General features: G+C 40.6%; 1 protein-coding gene across 4 annotated transcripts in view; it reads right to left on the reverse strand.

Moving 5' to 3' along the window:
- Positions 1 to 9,095, reverse strand: part of GSK3B (glycogen synthase kinase 3 beta) — a 201,296-nt gene extending 192,201 nt beyond the window's left edge. For 2 of the 4 annotated variants that reach the window (XM_025476202.3, XM_025476193.3), the window contains exon 1: positions 8,956 to 9,095. In XM_025476202.3, the coding sequence (XP_025331987.1) occupies positions 8,956 to 9,043 (88 nt within the window). In that variant the 5' untranslated portion in view covers positions 9,044 to 9,095. Of the gene's footprint in view, positions 1 to 1,779; positions 2,078 to 8,955 lie in introns of those variants that run through there. The other 2 variants (XM_049105557.1, XM_049105558.1) reach the window with 2 other exon arrangements.
- Between the last annotated feature and the right edge of the window lie 11,144 nt (positions 9,096 to 20,239).

The following is a 20,239-nucleotide window of genomic DNA, read 5'->3' on the forward strand; positions in this document are numbered from 1 at the left end:
CTCCTTGAGATTCTCTCTCCCTCTACCCCTTAACCCTGCCTGAGTACACACACCCTTTATAAAAAAAAAAAATTAAGAAGAAGAAGAAAAATAAAAGCAGCTTAAAAAAAGAATTAACGGACTTTATGGAATAAGGGGAAGTTAAAAGGAGTTAACATATTTTTTTTTTTTTTTATTTGACAGAGAGCAAGCATGAAACGGGGAACAGCTGGCAGAGAGGGAGAGGGAGAAGCAGGCTCCCAGTTGAGTAAGAACACCAACCAATGTAGGGCTTGAGCCCAGGACCCTGGGATCATGACCTAAGCCGAAGGCAGAAGCTGAACCAACTAAGCCACCCAAGCACCCCAGGAGTCACATTTTTAAGATCGGTTAGCCTTCCTTGGGAAAAAAAAAAAAATCTAAAACACCAAATATTTTTTTAGCTGTATTAGCCAAGTAAGCCCCTAAGAATTTCTTAAGCTTCCAAAAGATGATCGGATTGCCACAATTGTCCTTTTTCTTCAGATCAACAATTGAAAAGATCACCTTTTCAATTCTCATTAACAGTCTTAAGTGTGTTTGGTAGTTATTCTCTAACACCTAATCATAATATATAAGAAAACTTAAATAAGCCTATGCAGTGCCTTCTAAGCATTCCACAAATGGAAGATAAAAGCAGGTTAAAATCCAAACAGCAACACCATAATACCACAAAAGAAAAAAAATAAACAACCTTAAATAAGATAAAACGCTGTTGCTGAGTATTAAAATATCTCGGCCAATATATTAAAAACTTTAATACCTTTATCCATATCACTGAAATACAAATAAAGTTGGTCAACCAGACAGTGATGACCCAGTTATCTTTCTCATCACTTCAGTGACCAACAAATTAGAGAATGTTTGATGTAATGAGAAGTTACTGCAGAACCCTAGGTATCCTTCTGCCCTTTTAAAAGAGAGATAACCTTCTCTAGGTCAACATTTTGAACAATTATCAGAGTTATTGCCCCTGAAGCTTGTAAGCCTACACTAAGTAATCCCAACATGCATGCTTTTCCTTCTATTCTTTCTAGGAGGTGTAATGCTTAGTATCAGTGCTCATTCATTCCCTTCTAATTTGCAGTTTTTAAAAAACAGGCAATTGAATGAATTACAACTGTGTTAAATAATAATAAAGAACTGTAAATAACAACCTAAAAAACCAACGATGAACAAAGCATTTGCACCATTTGTCTGGGGAGTTCAGATGTTCAGGAGCCTTTTTGGTTTACTTCCTGATTGCCAAATACCAACCAATTCCAAAAAAAAGTGATGTTCCAAACAACCCAATTCCACGTTGATGCACTGCTGTTATTCTTTAAACAACAACAACAACAGAAACCCTGAAGACTCACAGTTATAACAAATGTCCGAGACACTTAACTAATTGTATATACTTAAAATCGCAAAATTATATATATATATACACACACTTTCACGAAGTTTGGTATCAAATACTAAAAGGAGAAAGAGAACACTTCACAACCTATAGGAAGAGATAGAAATAATAATCCTAATAGCTAATTTGAAGAATCACATTCTAATATTACCTGAAAATATAAATATACCAGATTTACTTATGAACAATCAGTACTTTTCAATAAAAAGCAGTTCTCTGAACATTAAAAAAATGTTACTTATTTTTCCTTTTAGACTAGCATAAAATTCCTAATATTTCCACTCTCATGTTTTTCTTAAATTTTCCTGAAATCTTAAGAGAATTGACTTTTTTCAATATAACTATAAACACTGGGGCACCTGGGTGGCTCAATGGTTGGGCATCTGCCTTTGGCTCAGGTCGTGATCCTGGGATCGAATCCCACATTGGGCTCCCTGCATGGAGCCTGCTTCTCCCTCTGTCTGTGTCTCTGCCTCTCTCTGTGTGTCTCTCATGAATAAATAAAATCTTGAAAAAAAAAAATATATATATATATAAAACTATAAAAACTGAAGAACTGTATTTGCTAACAGGCATGCCTGAAACTAATTTCAAAAGCAGTACTAATCATGAAAGTCTTACACATATACTAATTATCAATGAAAAACAATCCTAAAAGCAAAAGGCACTTTAGCTTATCTCTGGAATCCAAGTAACAGGTAACACCATTACAATTCTCTAAAACATATACAATAAAGAGCAAGAGCTCTAGAATCAGAATGCCTGGGTTTAAATTCTAGCAAAGCAACTTTTTTCCATGTAATCTTGGATAAACTGCTTCACCTTTCTAAATTTCATTTACCTAATCTCTAAAGTGGGGATAAAAAGGACGCCTGGGTGGCTCAGAGGTTGGGCGTCTGCCTTTGGCTCAGGGCATGATCCTGGGGGGGGGGGGGGGGGGGGGGGCTTCGGGTTCCCTGCGGAGAGCCTGCTTCTCCCTCTGCCTGTGTTTCTGCCTCTCTGTCTCCCATGAATAAATTTTTTTTTCAAGTGGGGATAACAGCATTAGCTACTTTGTAGAATTACAGTTATGATTACACTGAAATATTGTATATAAAAAATTTGGCAAAATGCTTATTTAGAACACAGTAAACATTCAATAGGCATATCACATGTCAATCACATTATTATTTGTTTCAACTTTCTATTAAAGTAGCCTATTTATTTTTAGCTTCAAAAGCCAAAGATTTCACATGATATAATTAAGGAAAATGAAAAAGATAACATTAGTGCTTCATACCAGTGTTACTATTATTTTTGCCTGCCTACCAACCTCTCTGACTTTAGGGCATGTCTGTTCAATCCCAGGCCTGTAAATTCATTTAAATTTCACCACCATCTGAAATACAATTTTCTAGGAAAACAGTTCCTCTTCCATCATAAGTGCTTACTTTTTATTATTAAATTGATTTCAAAGGACAATCAAGAAATTAACAACTCCAAAATATGTTGAAAAGGGAACATATTAAGAGATTTATATTTTATGCAACAGTTGGCCATGGTACCCTGAAGACAAAGGAAAAGTTGATTTGAGAGAATGAACTGAAAAACAAGAAAATACATCATTGTCTCAATCTAATCAAACCAAAATGCTTCTCAGAAAACTATTCAGGGGGCAGCCTGGGTGGCTCAACGGTTTAGCACCGCCTTCAGCCCAGGGCGAGATCCTGGAGACCTGGGATCGAGTCCCACATCGGGCTCCCTGCATGGAGCCTGCTTCTCCCTCTGCCTGTGTCTCTGCCTCTCTCTCTCTCTCTCTCTCTCTCTCTCTCTCGTGAATAAATGAATAAAATTTAAAAAAAAAAAAAAAGAAAAAAGAAAACTATTCAAACACAAAAATATAAGATTCAACTATTCACAAAATTTTAACATGCATATCCTTCCAAAGTAGCTCTTTCTACCTAAAACATAAGGAAAAGTGGGAAGGAGGGCTGTAAATTAAGAATCCAAATCTACAGAGTTGTATCTTCATATTTTATATCAGACCAAGCACATTACAGACACAGTATACACTGAAATAGTTTTCTGAATGTCCATGTGCTGCGTATTAACTCATTTTTGAAAACAGAAAACTCAGTAATAAACAGAATAGCATAAAAGCCCTTTTTAAAATCAATTTAATGGTAAAAACCTTTGGGAAAACAAATTGTTCTCCTTTAACTCTACTGTCAGTTTTTCCTTGTACTATTCAGAGGTCTTCATGTGAATATACAGTTCTACATCACATTCAACCAATTTCAAAGGCAATTCACATTACCAAGATTTGTACAATCCAAGACAGAAGCAAAGACTGCAATCTCTCCTCTAAAACCCGTACACCACAAAAATACTTCTACCCTTGAAATCACCACACCTCCCACCCAAAAATATGCCAGAAAATGATGCTAAATGTTCCAACAAATTCCTTTACTTATGGTTATTATGTTTTTATAACAGTATCTGGGAAATCAGGTTGGTCCTGTTAGCACCAGCATATACTCCAGTCACACCCACGTGCTCTGTCCCTCCATTCTCCATTGTAGGGTGGAGCATCACAAGAGACAGCACAGATTTACAGTCTGCCCATCTCTATCCCTATCCCACAATCCCATTAGTCTCATTAAAAAGTATGGAAATGTGGCATAGGTCAGCAAGTTCCTGTTTCACAGCATTCTCTATACATAAACCATACACAAAAACTGAGATCCTCCAGTCTCAGAACCTGCTGCTGACACTTAGAAAGCTCTGGCTTCACCAGCCTTGCTGTTTCTCCAAAACAGTAACTCACACTTCCAAATGAAGTCTAAAACAAGGGGCAGGCGGACAGGGTGCAAGAACTGATTTTCCCTACACCAGTGAAATGAATGTCACCTCATTTTCTCAATGCCATTCCCAATCAGCCATAAATTGATTTGTGAATCTCTGGATTCCCTTGAAGTTTTGTCCTAGTACCTGTGCCTTATAGTCATTTCACAATTAGCATTCTACAGGTACATGCAACAAGAGAGCATGCAATTCCTATGAGAAAGTATTAGTGTTTTAACAACTCTGGAAAGGTCTGGTCGGAAAAGGAATGGAAACTTAATGAAAGTAAAGCTTTCAGTTTCATACACAAGATCTCATCCACATAAATGCGAATGATCTAGAAATTGGCTAAATTCTAATAACCTAATTTTTAGGTGCAAGGAGATTAAACTACCTTGGGAACAGAGTAACTAAATTGCCACGTAGTCTTTGGTTTTAATACAACTAAATACTGCACAGTAATATGCAACTACTATTAATTATGTTCTCTTCATTAAAAAAATTGATGTAAAAAGTTTTATATGAGGAAATAAGTGATTCTCACTGATTTCTTTTCCTCTTTTCCAAACCTTGTATGTAAAAATTAAACCTAGCCAATCAGCTAAATTTTTGCCAACAGTATACCAAAAGGATTTATTACTAATATTTTAATCACAATCACCATAGACAGTCCTCTTTGAGTAAAATATCACACAATTCTACAGGAGGAACTGTATAGCTGTTAAGATATTTTTAATAACACTTGCATCTGGATGTGAACCAAAAAGAAATACTGGTTTCACCTTAGTAAGTAAAAATATTTCAGATATACAATTTAAATACATGATTTAAACTCGGGATGAATGCGGGGCGCAAGTGGGGGTGCAGTCAGTTAAACGCCTTACTCTTGGTTTAGGCTCAGGTCATGATCTTGGGGTCCTGAGATCCAGCCCCACTTCAGGCTCTGCCCTCAGTGTGAAGTCGGTTTGAGTTTCCCTCTCCTGCTCATGCTCTCCCTCTATCTAAAATAAATAAATAAATCTTTAAAATAAATAAGTCGATATATAAACTTGGGATGAATGCTTACTTAATTCAACTAACGAGGCAAAAAATATTTTTATAAAATCAACTTTTGGGATGGCTGGGTGGCTCAGCAGTTGAGCGTCTGCCTTCCACTCAGGGCGTGATCCCTGCGGAGAGCCTGTTTCTCCCTCTGCCTATGTCTCTGCCTCTCTCTGTGTGTCTCTCATGAATAAATAAAATCTTTAAAAAAAAAAAAAAAACAACTTTTAATTTCTGCTGGAGCCTTCACAAACCAAATAAAAACTATTCTTACTTGTATTATTATCATTACTTTCAGTGCAAAGTTTACCTAATAACCATTATTTATGAAAAATAGGCTTAAACATACCAAAGATTAAACTAAAGGCTATTTAAAATACCTAAAGTTTTTATGTCATAGTTTAGTCCAAAAAATTTCCATTGTTTTTCAAAACCACGGAACCGTTGTTATAACTAGGATCAAGGGTGAGGCTTTTGAATCTACATAAAAAATTACTTTCTTTTTTAAGACTTTAATAGAAAGCATTTAAGTAAAAACCGTTAGTTTACTGCTCCCAAAAATAAATCCAACATTTTTAGATGAAGAGAAATTAGAAATTGTGCAATTAATAGACTGTAAAGTTAAATATCATTGCCAGTAACCAAATACTACTGCCTGCTGAACTTCAAGGGAACCTATTGTACATCAAATTTTTAAAAAGTGAACTCATTTACCCTCTCATCTCAGCACTTTCTCAACTTTCCCATTACAATTGACAATATAACTCAACGGTCAAGTCTTCCAGACCAACAACATCAGAATTTATTTTTAACTCCTGACTCCTTCCCAAACATTTCCCTTCGATCCAATCCAAAGTCCCGCCAGTTCCTCATTCACACTATCTCTCAAATGCATTATTTTCATACCATTTTCACATTTTATTTTATATTTCTTCATGATTAGCAACACACCCTACTGTCTCGCTAAAAGGGTTCTAATGTCTACTGTAATCCATTAACACAGCTGCTAAATCACTTTCAAATATCTTGTTCATCAACATACAATAAATCCCAATGTCTCTTGAACTGCATCCAAACTCTTAGAGGCCCCCTCTGCTCTCCATCAGCTATGGTTAACACATTTCCCATATCCTATCTCTTATTTTCCTATTTAGGCCCCTTTAATTCAAATTTACCAATTTGCTTGGTAAGTACAAAAATTATCTACTTGCCATAGAAAAATCACCATCTCCGTGCCTCTGTCCATTCCTTCCATCTAGAATCCTTTATGCTTCTCTATGAATTCAAGTGATTGCCTCCTTTAACACCTGTCTTAAAACACATCGCAGCAGCAAGTCTTTCTTTCCTCTCCAACCCGAAGGCCTCACCCCTGTATTCTTCATCCCTCTGAACAAAGCATTCTATTTGTATTTATAATCTTGCAGTCATCATGCTATTGTTTTCATATTTTGTACCATACTGCTTCTACGACTAAATGATAAGCCATTGGGGCCATTAATTTCTCTACATATCTCTGTTTTGAACAAGGGTCCTTTATAAAACAGTAGCACTGTAACAAATGTTTAAGGATACTTCTTTCTTCTAAAATGTCCTTACCAAAAAAAAAAAAAATCCTTACAGTTAAGATTGTCAAAAACACAGAATTAGCATTGAACTCCAATTTTTAAATGTTGACCCATATGAGAATAGAAAATTAAACACCTTTAACCTATGCACTTTACAAGAGTTACTCCATCCTCAGTCAACATCCACATTACCAAGAATTAAGGAGTCATTTTCAAAGGAAATCTTGGAAACAAAATGAAAAGTCCAAAAATTAACATTATAAGCCATTCTGTTTTGCTCTCTGAAATTGATCTAATAAAATAATTACCTAAAATTGATTTCAAGTGGTTTTTAAACTATATTACCAAGATGAAAAACATACAAACACTCCAGTACCACAAGAGGCTCTTAAGTAGCTATTATAAGATTTGCCTCATCATAGCTGAAAATTACCCCAGAATTTTAAAATATTCCTTTCAAATGACCCCATGAAGTGCTTAGAAAGCTTGACTCTTCTCTGAAAAATGCATCATCAGCCCCTTTCTTCACATATCCTGCATTCTGTACTAATCACAAAAATAAGTAACTTTAAAAAATGACCTGCTATTCAGCTACTACCTTAGACCACCCTGTTTCAGGCATGTCCAAAAGGCAACATGAATTGAAATCCTGAGCTCAATTAAAAGTGATAAGTTTATATTGCTTAAGGATATAATCAATTTCACATAACAGTATTTACATATTTTTTTTAAAAATCTCAGTTCTTTCCTTATCCTAGGCAGCAAAATAGTTTCTTTGCCCTCACTGTGCCCCCTTCTAGAGGAATAAGGAAACAATGTAGATATTTTTGTCAAATTCTGGAAGTGCGGTTTAAATAAGCTGTCGCTAAATACCACATAAACATATCTACAAATAGAGATACTTTGGAACACTAGATACTTAGTATACCAAACACCTCAAGAACACAGACTATTAGCACAAATCTGGGACAAAGTACAGTCTAGCAACAACCCTGAACACAAGCTCAAATACCTTATTATGTCCCGGACTACAGCTTTCTGCAAAACCTGTGACAGAAAGGTCTAAATCCAGATTGTTATAACTAAATCCATAGTTTTCTCTAACTGCGGCAGGAAACCAATGCAAGAGTATTTTAAATACTATGGTAAATAGTCCTTAGAAGGGGGCCCTTGAACTCCAGATCATTGAACAAGTGCTGAATGCAAATGGCACCCCAAAACTGAACTTAATGATGAGTCAGTGACAATTAACATTCAACTTAGTATTTGGCAACCTGACAAGACAAACCTCAATCAAAACTTGGCCCTACTTCCAAGTTACCTTTTGATTAAACATAAATTATATAGTGGTAAATTGGTAATGTCAAAACGAGGAGGTTAAGAGATAACATTAAATCGTGTATCCAATTAAAACAATGCCTGTAGCAATACAACTGCTACTGGGTCTCTATCAGCTCCCACCGACCCCTTTCTAAAGGGAGAACTCGAGGCTCTCCTCCAAACGTGAATACGAGTTACTGAGCAAGTTCATCTCCGGATTAAGAACAAATACTTTGTAGTCACACAGGCAACAAACAAATGTTAGGAGACTGTGACACTTACAGTCCTTCTAGCAAGTACACGAAACTACGATAATCCCCGAGGCCTGAGCTGAAATAACCCTCCTTCTAAAAGACACGTACTCGGCAAATGTACATAATAATTTGAATCGTCTTGTCCTTCCCCCCCCCCCTTTTTTTTCCGAAGGGATGAGCAACTATTTACTTTCATCGCCGTTTTAACATAGAAACAGTCAAGCACACTTGATAAGGCGGACGACTAACCGCACAAAAAGTGTAAGAAACAAGTTCCAAATCAAATCGTGCAAATAAAAAGCATATTCTCTCAATTCAAGGTTAATGAGACCGGGGGGGGGGGGGTGGGAGGTGGTGCGGGAGGAGAAAAAGAGGGAGCTGCCTAACCCTGGACTTAAGACAGGTTTTTGCCCTTTTCAATACCTCTGATTATTAGTATCAGGAGGTCTAATGTTTTAAGATCCTGGTTACTAAAGGTTTCTTATTTTAAGGGTGAGGTGGAGAAGGGGCGTAAAATAAAATCAATACTCACTGCTAACTTTCATGCTGCCAAAAGCTGAAGGCTGCTGCACTGGCTTGCAGCTCTCCGCAAAGGAGGTGGTTCTGGGCCGCCCTGACATGATCACTCTCTTCCCGAATCACCCTCTTTTCCTTCCTTCCTCCTTTTCTTCCTTTTGTTTTATGTTGGGGTGTTAGGTTAACGATAAATGCAGCATTAAGTTCTCCCACGAGAAGATTAAAAAAAAAAAAAAAAAGACTTCGTCCTCTTGGCTTTTCGCTCCTTTTGTATAATTAAAAAAACAAAAAAAAAAAACAAAAAAAAAAAACGAGTGATGTATTTCTCCTTCAAGACAGACCAGTTTGGATATTTAACATATAGATGATTTGGGGCTGGGGGGAAAAAAAATACAATTCTTTCCCCTCCGTTTCCTTGGAAGGGAGGAAGAAGGGGGGGGGGTCTTAAAAAAAATATCACGTGAAACGGGGGCAAATACTTGATTGAAAAGAAGTACTTTGAATATTATATTTTCCTCGGGGATTTTTTTTCCGAGTCAATGAAGAAGGGAAGCGGCGGAAGGATCACGAGTCTCACGCTTGAAAAGAAGGGGGGATGGGAAGGAGGGAGGGAGAGGGAGGGGGTGGCTCGGTGATGCGACGGGAAACGCTGCGGCTCCGGCGGCGGCGGGATCCGGCGGGCTGGCGGCGGGGGCCCGGCGAGCTGGAGGGCGGCGGAGTCGCGAGTCAGTCAGAGGCGGGCGGTGGCGGCGGCTCCTCGTCTCATTGCGCCAGGAGCAGCTGCAGGCGGCGGCTGGATCCAGCGGCCATGGCGGCGGCGGCGGCGGAGGCAGCTCCCTTCAGACCCCAGGCGGCGGATCCTCGACTGCTCCCCATACGCCGGGGACATGGGAACCCGGCAACCGCTTCCGTCCCCGGGGGCCCCCTCCCCCGTCCGCGGCACCAGCGCGGCCGCCCTCCCGCCCCTCGCCTCTGCTCGGTGCCCGCTCAGGAAGTGTCCGCGCTTTGCCCCCAGCCCGGAGCCCTGTCAGCGGCTGTGGGGCCGGCTCCTCCTCGCTTCCTTCCTTCCTTCCTTTGTCACTCGGCCCGGGCGACGGCGGCGGCGGCGGCGGCGGCGGCGGCAGCACAAGCCTGCATTCGCCCGGGTCGGGGGCTGCTCTGTGTGAGGAGCGCCGTCTGCGCAGCCGCCTAGCTCTTCCCCACTCCCCCTCCCCCCTCCTACTCGTCCTCCGCCTCCTTCCTCCCCCACCCAGCCTTCCACCGCCCAGCGCCCCGCCACCCGCGTAACAGGCGTCTGGGAATCGCCGGCCGAGGTCCGCGCCCGCCCGCTTCGGCGACGGAACCGAGGCCGGAGGCACAGCCAATCACGGACGTCGGCTGCCTGCGGCTCCTCCCGGAAAAAGCCGATCGGCCCGAGGAACCAATTACAAAGTGTCGCCGGAAGTCCACGCCCAAAGAGCGGAAAGTGCCGAAGACCGCCGAGCGAGAAGAAGGTCGGGGCTCGTCCCGCGGCTGGCCAGCGGGGGAATCCGACAATGGCAGCGGCGGCCAATCACAGCCGCCGGCCCTCACCGAAAGGCTGGAGGAGTTAAGGACGGCGAAACCCGGAGTCACTGGTGAAACGGCGCGGCTGGGCGCCCCGGCCGCCTTCGTAATTGGCCGAAAACTCCGCTGGGAGTGTACCTGCTTCGGGGATTGGCGAGGCGACGGGGGCTTCCGACGACAGTCTGGCCAGTCAGGACGTCTCCTCCCTCGCCGAGGCGGGGAGAAGAAGAAAGAAAAGGGAGGACGTCTACAAAGCGCCTTCTCATTGGCCCGAAGCTTTGGAGCCGGAGTGGGGGCGAAAGGGAAAAGGAGGGAGGCCGAGGCCCGCAGCGGCAGCCAATCAGCGCTCAGGGCCGTCCAATCGCAAGACCTAGCTGCGCTGTGATTGGCCCTCCGCCTGCGGCGGCGGCGGCGGCGGCGGCGGCGGCGGCGGCGGCGGCGGCGGCGGCGGCGGCGGCGGCGGCGGCCTCAGGAGCTGAGGGGAGCCGCGCCGGGGTCGTGGCGGCCGGTGCGCCGGGCTGGTCTGCGGCCGCTCTCGGTCGTTGTGGAAACCGCAGCTGGCGTGCGCAGCGGGTCCGAAACTGCTGCGGTCGGCGGCGCCCGGCCCGGAGCGCTCAAGCGAACAGAGCGGCGACAGGGGCTTCCCCCGTCCGCCCCGGGAGAGCGCGGCCGAAGAACCAGCGTCTTCCCCGAAAGGGCCAGACGGGTGCGGGGCGCCTGCCCCGCCGGGCGCGAGCCCCCTCAGACGCTGAAGTAGGAGGAAAGCTCACGGACAGGCAGCGCCCCCGGGCGCCCGCGCCCTGCCCTGCCCTGCCCTGCCCAGCGGCGGGGGCCTTTGATAACGTGAGGCCGCCCGCGCCTGCCGTGCGCAGCCGGGCTGGGCCTTCTGGAAACGCCCCTGAGAAATGAGCTCATGCTGGATGCGCGCGCTCCTTGGGCGCGACGGCCCGGCGCAGAGCGAGCCCCGAGAACAGGTATGGGGAGACGCCGTCGGGCCGGATATCCTGAAGCCTCCGAGGAAGCGGGGATTCAGAAGAGCCCGTGGCTTTCTGCCCTTTGGAACTAGGGCAGGCCGTAAGAGTACTAGTTACGTAGGTTTCACACAGAAGCCCGCGTGCATTGTTCGGCCGAGAACCAAATTCCTTAGGTTTGCCTGGGGACCGTGAGGTATGGCTAAGCCAGGATACCAAAAAAAAAAAAAAAAAAAAAAAAGGAGATAGAATGGACAGTTGCCATCCTGACCGTAATCCCGTGGTGCCTGTAATTTCCACCTGCAGAGTCATCCTTTTTGTGAAGATACTATCTCCAGAAAGCACATGTGAAAATACTCCTAGTCCATCAGATTACCTCGCCGCTGCTTTGAAAAACTCGCGAGGGACTTGGAACAAAGTAAGCTTTGATGGGAGACAGGAAAAGTCCAGATAGGGTTTACAGACTCAAATGCCTACGGGGCCCGGAAAAAGAAAGCAAATGAATGAAACTGGCCTGGTGTGAAACAATGAAGAGTAATAAGAAATATGGCAAATTAGTGCCCATGCTATAACTGAAAAGAGCGGCTGTTAAGCACCAGCGGATTGTTGCCCACAGGGATGTGGGTCCAATACTCTGAGATGACGACCCCCCCCCCCCCCCCCGCCCAGAGAAACCCTAAAACGATTTTTGTGCGAGATGTCTGGATTTTTAAGTGTTAGCAGCCAATATTCAGAACCCTGCAGGCCAAACTCAAAATATCCAGGTGAAGACCTGGCCAACATGCAGTCGATTTGTAATATTAAACCTGAACATAGCTTTTATAGCAATAGAGTCTCTTGTTCTTTGCAATTAAAAGAAAACATAAGGTCTCTGGATGTCACAGAAATGGATAAAAATGTTAAAAGCAAATGCAGTGCATGGCAATTTTGTCAGATGAATGTTATCTCTCTGTGGCATTATGAAAGACCTTTGGCTCTAGTACCTAAAATGTTGTGAAGCAAAGCTTTGAATCCTGCCTTCTTCTTTACTCCCTACTCCTACTTCCAATTATACCAGAGGAAAGTCAGTAACAAATGTTTAGGTTATACAAATTGGAAACACGGCTGTTCTTCTACATACAATAAAGTAGAAAAATAGCCAAACTTAAGGTTGTAATTAATAGCTTTACTGTTACTGCCTTCAAGTATTTTGAACTGATGCTGTTTAAATAAAAAAAAAATCTGACCCAAAGAGAGAAATTTTATAGGAAAAAAAAAGTATTTCAATCTAGAATTAGGGCTTAAGAAGGAAGAAGTTTATGAAATAGAGCTACTGAAATTAACATTCAGTGTTTCTCTGAACTAACAAACTCTTGCTTTATCTTCCCACCTGATGTTAACCACTTAACAGTTTATAATAATTTTAATATTTGATATATACTGAGTGTTTACAATGTGCCAAGCACTGTTCTTAAGAGCTTCACACATATTATCTCAAATTCATAGTACTATGATGTAAGTACTGTTACCACCTCCACTTTTCAGATGGGGAAATTCCAGAAGGGTTTACTAACTTAACCTAAAGTCCATGTAGCTAAAGTAACAGCTAGGATTCAGATGTCCTGTTCCTAGGCTCTATTCTCTTTCAAACACAGTCCTCACCTCTTCTGGTCTTTTTACTTTATCTTAAAGTCTAAGCCTTACATCTTGAACTATGTGTGACTTGTGAACATATCTCTGGTTTCCTCCAGGGCTCATCAAATGCTTCCTTGCAGAGATCTGTGATTCTGAGCCACAGTAACAGTAAACCAAAGGATTAGAAAAAGACAAATGTAGGAAAGCTGAGTGATGTAGTAGAAAAAAAGAGGTTGATGAATGTGGCCACAAGATAATAGTCATGAATTAAAATGCACAATGAACTAACTTTTGTAGTAATAAGAAATTTGTATAGCAGTTTGCAGTTAGGAAGTACTACTTGAAACTATTCTGTTTTTACTGTACACTGCAGTAAGTGACTTGCTTAAAATTACTTAGCTGCCTTTTTTTTTTTTTTTTAAAGATTGTATCTATTTATTCATGAGATACAGAGAGAGCAGAGACATAGGCAGAGGGAGAAGCCGGCTCCCCTCAAAAAGCCCAAGGCAGGACCCAGTCCCAGATCCCCGGATCATGCCCTGAGCCCAAGGCAGACATCCAACCACTGAGCCACACAGGCGTCTCACTTAGCTGCATTTTTAAAAAAGATTTATTTATTTAGAGTGCCTGCATGAGCAGGGGTATGGGGGAGGGAGAAGGAATCTCAAACAGGCTTCCTGCTGAGTACAGAGCCCAACTCAGGGCTGAATCTCATGACCTTGAGATCATGACCTGAACCAATATCAAAAATCAGGTGCTTAACTGACTGAGGCACCCAGGCACCCCACTTAGCTGCATTTTTAATTGAAACTAGAAGAAAATATAAGCAGGTTTAAGAATGAAGATAGCAAATAGAATATGAGATAGTTTAGTTAGATGAACTCAGAGTCAACCATTCCAAATAGAAGTCCACAAGGAAACTCTTCTTTGTAATACCTCATTTATTTAGTCAAAATATATTAAACACCTCAATGTTGATGTTTAAGGAAAAATAAATTGAAGAAAAATTTTAAAAAGGAAAAATAAATTTATATTCATTGAGTACCTATTTAAATTTTCTCAAAACCCCAAGAGATAGGTGTTATTAGCCCTTCTTTTAATACATGGAGGAAAAAATAAGTACTCAAGGTCACGTTATAAGTAAATGACAGAGCTGGAGGGGCTACCTGGGTGGCTCAGTTGGTTGAGTGTCCAATTCTTGATTTCAGCTCAGGTCATGATCTCATGGGTCATGGGACTGAGCCTTGTATCAGGCTCCGTGCTCAGCAGGGAATCTGCTTGAGGATTCTCTCTCTTGGCCCCTCCCCCATTCGCTTTTGTGTGTGCGTGCTTGTCTGCACTCTTTGTCTCTCTCTCTCTCTCTCTCTCTCTCAAATAAGTAAATCTTAAAAAAAAAAAAAATACTGGCAGAGCTGGGATGGGATTTATACCTCAGTCTCTTTCTGCTAGATTACTCTGCCCTCCATGAAAAAGTAATGTTTATCTCATTTACATAGAAATATCCATGCAAGCACACAGGTGTCTGGAAATACTAATTTTGATGGCATTTTGGATGATCTTTATTATCTCTATGCTTTCCAGTATTATCTTCATTTTCCACTTTTACATAAGCAAAACACTTAAGGAAAAACAAAGGTAGGATTGCAGAAGAACCAAAGAAAAAAATGAAATTTCTCAATTTGATTAGGAATTAATAAACCGAAACTTACAGAGGCACCCTTAGTCAAAATTTTGATAAGTGTTCCACAGGAAAATAACAGGAAAAATAAGTAGCAGATGCTAGACAGGGATTCAAGGTGGCAATTTCAGGGCTGAGCAGAAGAGGGAACTAAAAAGGGGGCATCTATAGAGGTTCTGAAGCAATAGCTGAAGTCTGCCCCTCCCTAGGTAGTAGGTTTCGATGTCATTACTGACACTGCCATGTAAAGGAGTCAATGTTATGTCTAAGAGAGATGAAGCAACCTATTGACTATACTGGAAAGCATCAGCAAGAAAATAATTTGGCAGTAATATCAAGAGCCATTTTAAAAATTGTGCCCTTTTTAAAAAAAGTTTTTATTTAAATTTCAGTAATTTAATATACTGTGTAAAATTAGTTTCAGGTATACAATATGATGATTCAGTGCTTCCACACAACATACCGTACTTATCACAAGTGCACACCTTAATCCCCACCACCTATATAACCCATCCCCCCCACCTCCCTTCTGTTAACCATCTGTTTCTTCTCTATAGTGAAGAGTCTGTTTCTCAAGTTTGCCTGTCTCTCTTTTTTCCCTTTGCTCATTTGCTTTCTTTCTTAAGTTCCACATATGAGCAAAATCTATGGTATTTGCCTCTAACTTATTTCACTTAGCATAATACTCTACCCTCCATCCACATCATGGCATATGGCAAGATTTCATTCTTTTTGATGGCTGAGTAATATTCCATCCTATATATACCACATCTTTATCCACTCATTAGCCAACAAACACTTGACTGTTTCCATAATTGGCTATTGTAGATAATGTCACTATATTCATCAGGGTGCATGTATGCCTTTGAATTAGTATTTTTGTATTCTCTGGGTAAATACCTAGTAGTGCAATTGCTGAATGGTAGCATAGTTCTATTTTTAACTTTTTGAGGCATGTCTATTTTGTTTTCCAGAGTGACTGTACCAGTTTGCATTCCCAACAATGCTCTTTCCCTTTTCTCCACATCCTCACCAACACTTGTCGTTTCCCGTGTTGTTGATTTTAGCCATTCTGACAGAAGTGAAGTGACATCGCATTACAGTTTCGATTTGCATTTCCTTGATGATTAGTGATGTTGAGCATCTTTTCATGTGTCTGTTAGCCATCTGGATACCTACTTGGAAAAGCATGTACTCATGTCTTCTGCTTATTTTTTAATTGGATTATTTTTTGGATGCTGAGTTTTATAAGTTCTTTACAGATTTTGGATGCTAACCTTTTATAGGATCTGTCATTGGCAAATATCTTCTCCCATTCTGTAAAGTGCCATTTAGTTTCATTGATTTCTTTTGCTGTGCAAAAGCTTTTTATTTTGATGAAGTCCCATTAGTTTGTTTTTGCTTTTGTTTCCCTTGCCTCAGGAGACATATCTAGAAAGAAGTTGCTACAGCCAATATCAAAGAAGTTACTGCCCGTATTCTTTTCTAAGATTTTTATGGTTTCAGGTCTCACATTTAAGTTTTTCATTTGTTTCTGTGTGGTGTAAGAAAAAAATTTAAAAATGCATTGCATTTGCATGTTGTTCTCCAGTTTTCCCAGCACCAATTTATTGAAGAGACTGTTTTTTTCCCATGGGATATGCTTTCCCGCTTTGTTGAGGATTAATTGACCATATATTTGTGGTTCATTTCTGGATTTTTTGTTCTGTGTGTCTATTTTTGTGCCAGGATCAGACTGTTTTGATCACTACAGCTTTGTAATATAACTTAAAGTCTGGAATTGTGATTCCTCCAGCTTTGCTTTGTTTTTTCAAGTTTGCTTTAGCTATTTGGGGTCTTTTGTGGTCCCTACAAATTTTTGGATTATTTGTTCTAGCTCTGTGAAAAATGCTGGTGGTATTTCAATGAAGATTGCATTAAATGTGGAGATTGCTTTGGGTAGTATAGACATTTCAACAGTATTTGTTCTTCTGATCCATGAGCATGGAATGTCTTTCCTTTTCTTTGTATTATCTTGAATTTCTTTCCTCAGAGTTTAATAGTTTTCAGAGTACTTTCACCTCTTTAGTTAGATTTATTCCTAGGTATCTTATGGTTTTTGGTGCAATTGTAAATGGGATCAATTCTTTGATTTCTCTTCCTGCTGCTTCATTATTGATGTATAGAAATGCAACAGACTTCTGTGCATTGATTTTCTATCCTGTGACTTTATTAAATTTAATTATCAACTCTAGTAGATTTTGTTTTGTTTTGTTTTGTTTAGTTCTAGTAGATTTTTGATGGAATCTTTCGGTTTTCTATATTTAGTGTCATGTCATCTGCAAGTAGTGAAAGTTTTAGTTTTTTCTTGTCAATATGGATGCCTTTTCTTTTTGTTGTCTGATTGCTGTGGCTAGAACTTCCAGTGCTGTGTTAAATAACATGGTCAGAGTGGACAACCCTGTCTTATTCCTGACCATACAGGAAGGACTCTCACTTATTCCCCATTTAGTATATTAGCTGTGTGTGTGTGTGTGTGTGTATATATATATATATATATAAAATAAAGGATATATATATCCTTTATTGTGTTGAGGTTTGTTCCCTCTAAACCTCTTTTATTGATAGTTTTTGTTGTGAGGTTGTACTTTGTCAAATGCTTTTTTTTAAGATTTTATTTATTTATTCATGAAAGACACAGAGAGAGAGGCAGAGACATACGCAGAGGGAGAAGCAGGCTCCCTGCTGAGAGCCCAATGTGGGACTGGATCCTAGGACTCCAGGATCATGACCTGAACCCAAGGCAGATGCTCAACCACTGAGCCACCCAGGAGTCCCGGTTAAATGCTTTTTCTGCATCTATTGAGATGATCATATGGTTCTTATCCCTTTTTAAATTAATGTGGTATGTTATATTGAACCACACTTACAACCCAGAAATAAATCCCACTTGATCATGGTGAGTGATTTTTTTTAAAATATTTTGTTGGATTTGGTTTGCTAGTATTTTATTGAGAATTTTTACATCCATGTTCATCAGGAACATTGGATTGTAGTTCTCTTTTTCTTTTTTTTAGTGGAGTCTTTATATGGTTTTAGTATCAGGGTATTGCTGGCCTTATAGAATGAATTTGGGACTTTCCCTTCCTTTTCTATTTTTTGGAACAATTTCAGAAGAGAAGGTATTAACTCTTCTTTAAATGTTTGGTAGAATTCACCTGTGAAGTCATCTGGTTCTGGACTTTTATTTGTTGGGAGTTTTTTGATTACTGATTCAGTTTCTTTGCTTGTTATAAATCTATTGACGTTTTCTATTTTCTTCCTATTCCATTTTTGGTAGTTTATATGTTTCTAGGAATTTATCCATTTCTTCTAGGTTGTCCAGTTTGTTGGCATATGGTTTTTCATAATATTCTCTTAAAATTGTTTGTATTTCTGTGGTGTTGGCTGTGGTTTCTCCTTTCTTATTTGTGATTTTATTTGGGTCCTTTCTCTTTTCTTTTTGACAAATCTGGCTAGAGGTTTCTCAATTTTATTATTTTTTTCCAAAGAACCAGCTCCTGGTTTCATTGATCTGTTCTATTGTTTTTTTAGTTTCTGTATCATTAATTTCTGCCCTAATCCTTATTATTTCCTTCCTTCTGCTGCCTTTAGGCTTCATTTGTTTTTCTTTTTCTAACTCCTGTAGGTGTAAAGTTGGGTTCTTTATTTGAGATTTTTCTTGCTTCTTGAAATATCTGTGTTGCTATATACTGCCCTCTCAGGATGACTTTTACTGTGTCCCAAGGGTGTCAGAAGTGTTGTGTTTTCATTTTCATTTGTTTCCAAGTATTTTTTTTTTTTAGTTTCTTCTTTGATTTCCTGGTTGACTCATTCATTGTTTAGTAGAGTGGTATTTAACCTCCATGTATTTTTGGTCTTTCCAGACTTTGTCTTGTGGTTGACTTCTAGTTTTATACTTTTGTAGTCACAAAAGGTGCCTGGTATGGCTTCAGTCGTCTTGTGTTTGTTGAGGCCTGTTTTCTGATGTAATATGTGGTCTGTTCTGGAGAATGTTTCATGTGTACCTCTTTTTTTTTTTTTTTTCCTTTTTTTTTTTTAAAGATTTATTTATTTATGATAGACACACACAGAGAGAGAGAAAGAGGCAGAGACACAGGCAGAGGGAGAAGCAGGCTCCATGCCGGGAGCCCGATGAGCCCGATGTGGGACTCGATCCTGGGTCTCCAGGATCGCACCCTGGGCCAAAGGCAGGTGCCAAACCGCTGAGCCACCCAGGGATCCCCCGTTTCATGTGTACTTGAAAAGAATGTGTATTGTGCTGTTTTATGGATGGAATGTTCTGAATATATCTGTTAAGTCCATCTGGTCCAGTATGTCATTCTAAGCCATTGTTTCCTTGTTTATTTTCTGTTTAGATGATCTGTCCATTGATGTAAGTGGGGTGTTAAAGTTCCCTAGTATTATAGTATTATTATCAATTAGCTCCTTTAATTTGTTATTGATTGTTTTATATATTTGGGTGCTCCTATTTGGGGTGCATAAATATTTACAACTGGATTGTCCCCTCTATCTCCTTTGTCTCTTGTTACAGTCTTTGATTGATTGATTGATTGATTGGTTTTGAGACAGAGAGAGCAGGAGAGGAGGGGCAGAAGGAGAGGGAAAGGGAAAATCTCAAGCAGGCTCCCTGCTCAGTGTGGAGCCTGACATGGGGCTTAATCTCACAACCCTGAGATCATGACCTGAGCCAAAATCAAGAATTGGACACTTAAATGACTGAGCTACTAGGCACCCCACAGTCTGTTTTAAAGCCTACTTTGTCCAATATAAGTATTGCTATTCCAGGTTTCTTTAGACATCCATTTACATGATAAATATTTTTCCACCCCTCACTTTCAATTTGCAGATGTCGTTAGGTCTAAAATGAATCTGTTAAAGGCAGCATATAGACAGGTTTTGTTTTTTTATTCATTCTGACACCCTATGTCTTTTGATTGGCATGTTTAGTCCATTTACATTCAAGTAATTATTGATAGATATGTATTTATTGCCATTTTATTACTTGTTTTGTCATTTCTGGAGGTTTTCTTTTTTTTAAGATTTTATTTATTTATTCATGAGAGACAGAGAGAGAGAGACAGAGAGAGAGAGAGAGAGAGAGAGGCAGAGACACTGGCAGAGGGAGAAGCAGGCTCCATGCAGTGAGCCTGACATGGGACTCAATCCCAGGTCTCCAGGATCACACCCTGGGCTGAAGGTGGCCACCCTGGCTGAGCCACCTGGGCTGCCCTCTGGAGATTTTCTGATATCTTCTTGTCTTGGTCACTTTTAGTCTATGATTTCCAACTCAGAGTCCCCATTAATGAAAGTTGTACTCTTTATTAACAATAAAAGTTGGGCAGCCCGGGTGGCTCAGTGGTTTAGCGCCTGCCTTCTGCCCAAGATATGATCCTGGAGACCCGGGATTGAGTCCCATGTCAGGCTCCCTGCATGGAGCCTGCTTCTCCCTC

Source organism: Canis lupus, chromosome 33 (genome assembly GCF_003254725.2).
Source record: "Canis lupus dingo isolate Sandy chromosome 33, ASM325472v2, whole genome shotgun sequence".
Lineage (NCBI taxonomy): Eukaryota > Metazoa > Chordata > Mammalia > Carnivora > Canidae > Canis > Canis lupus.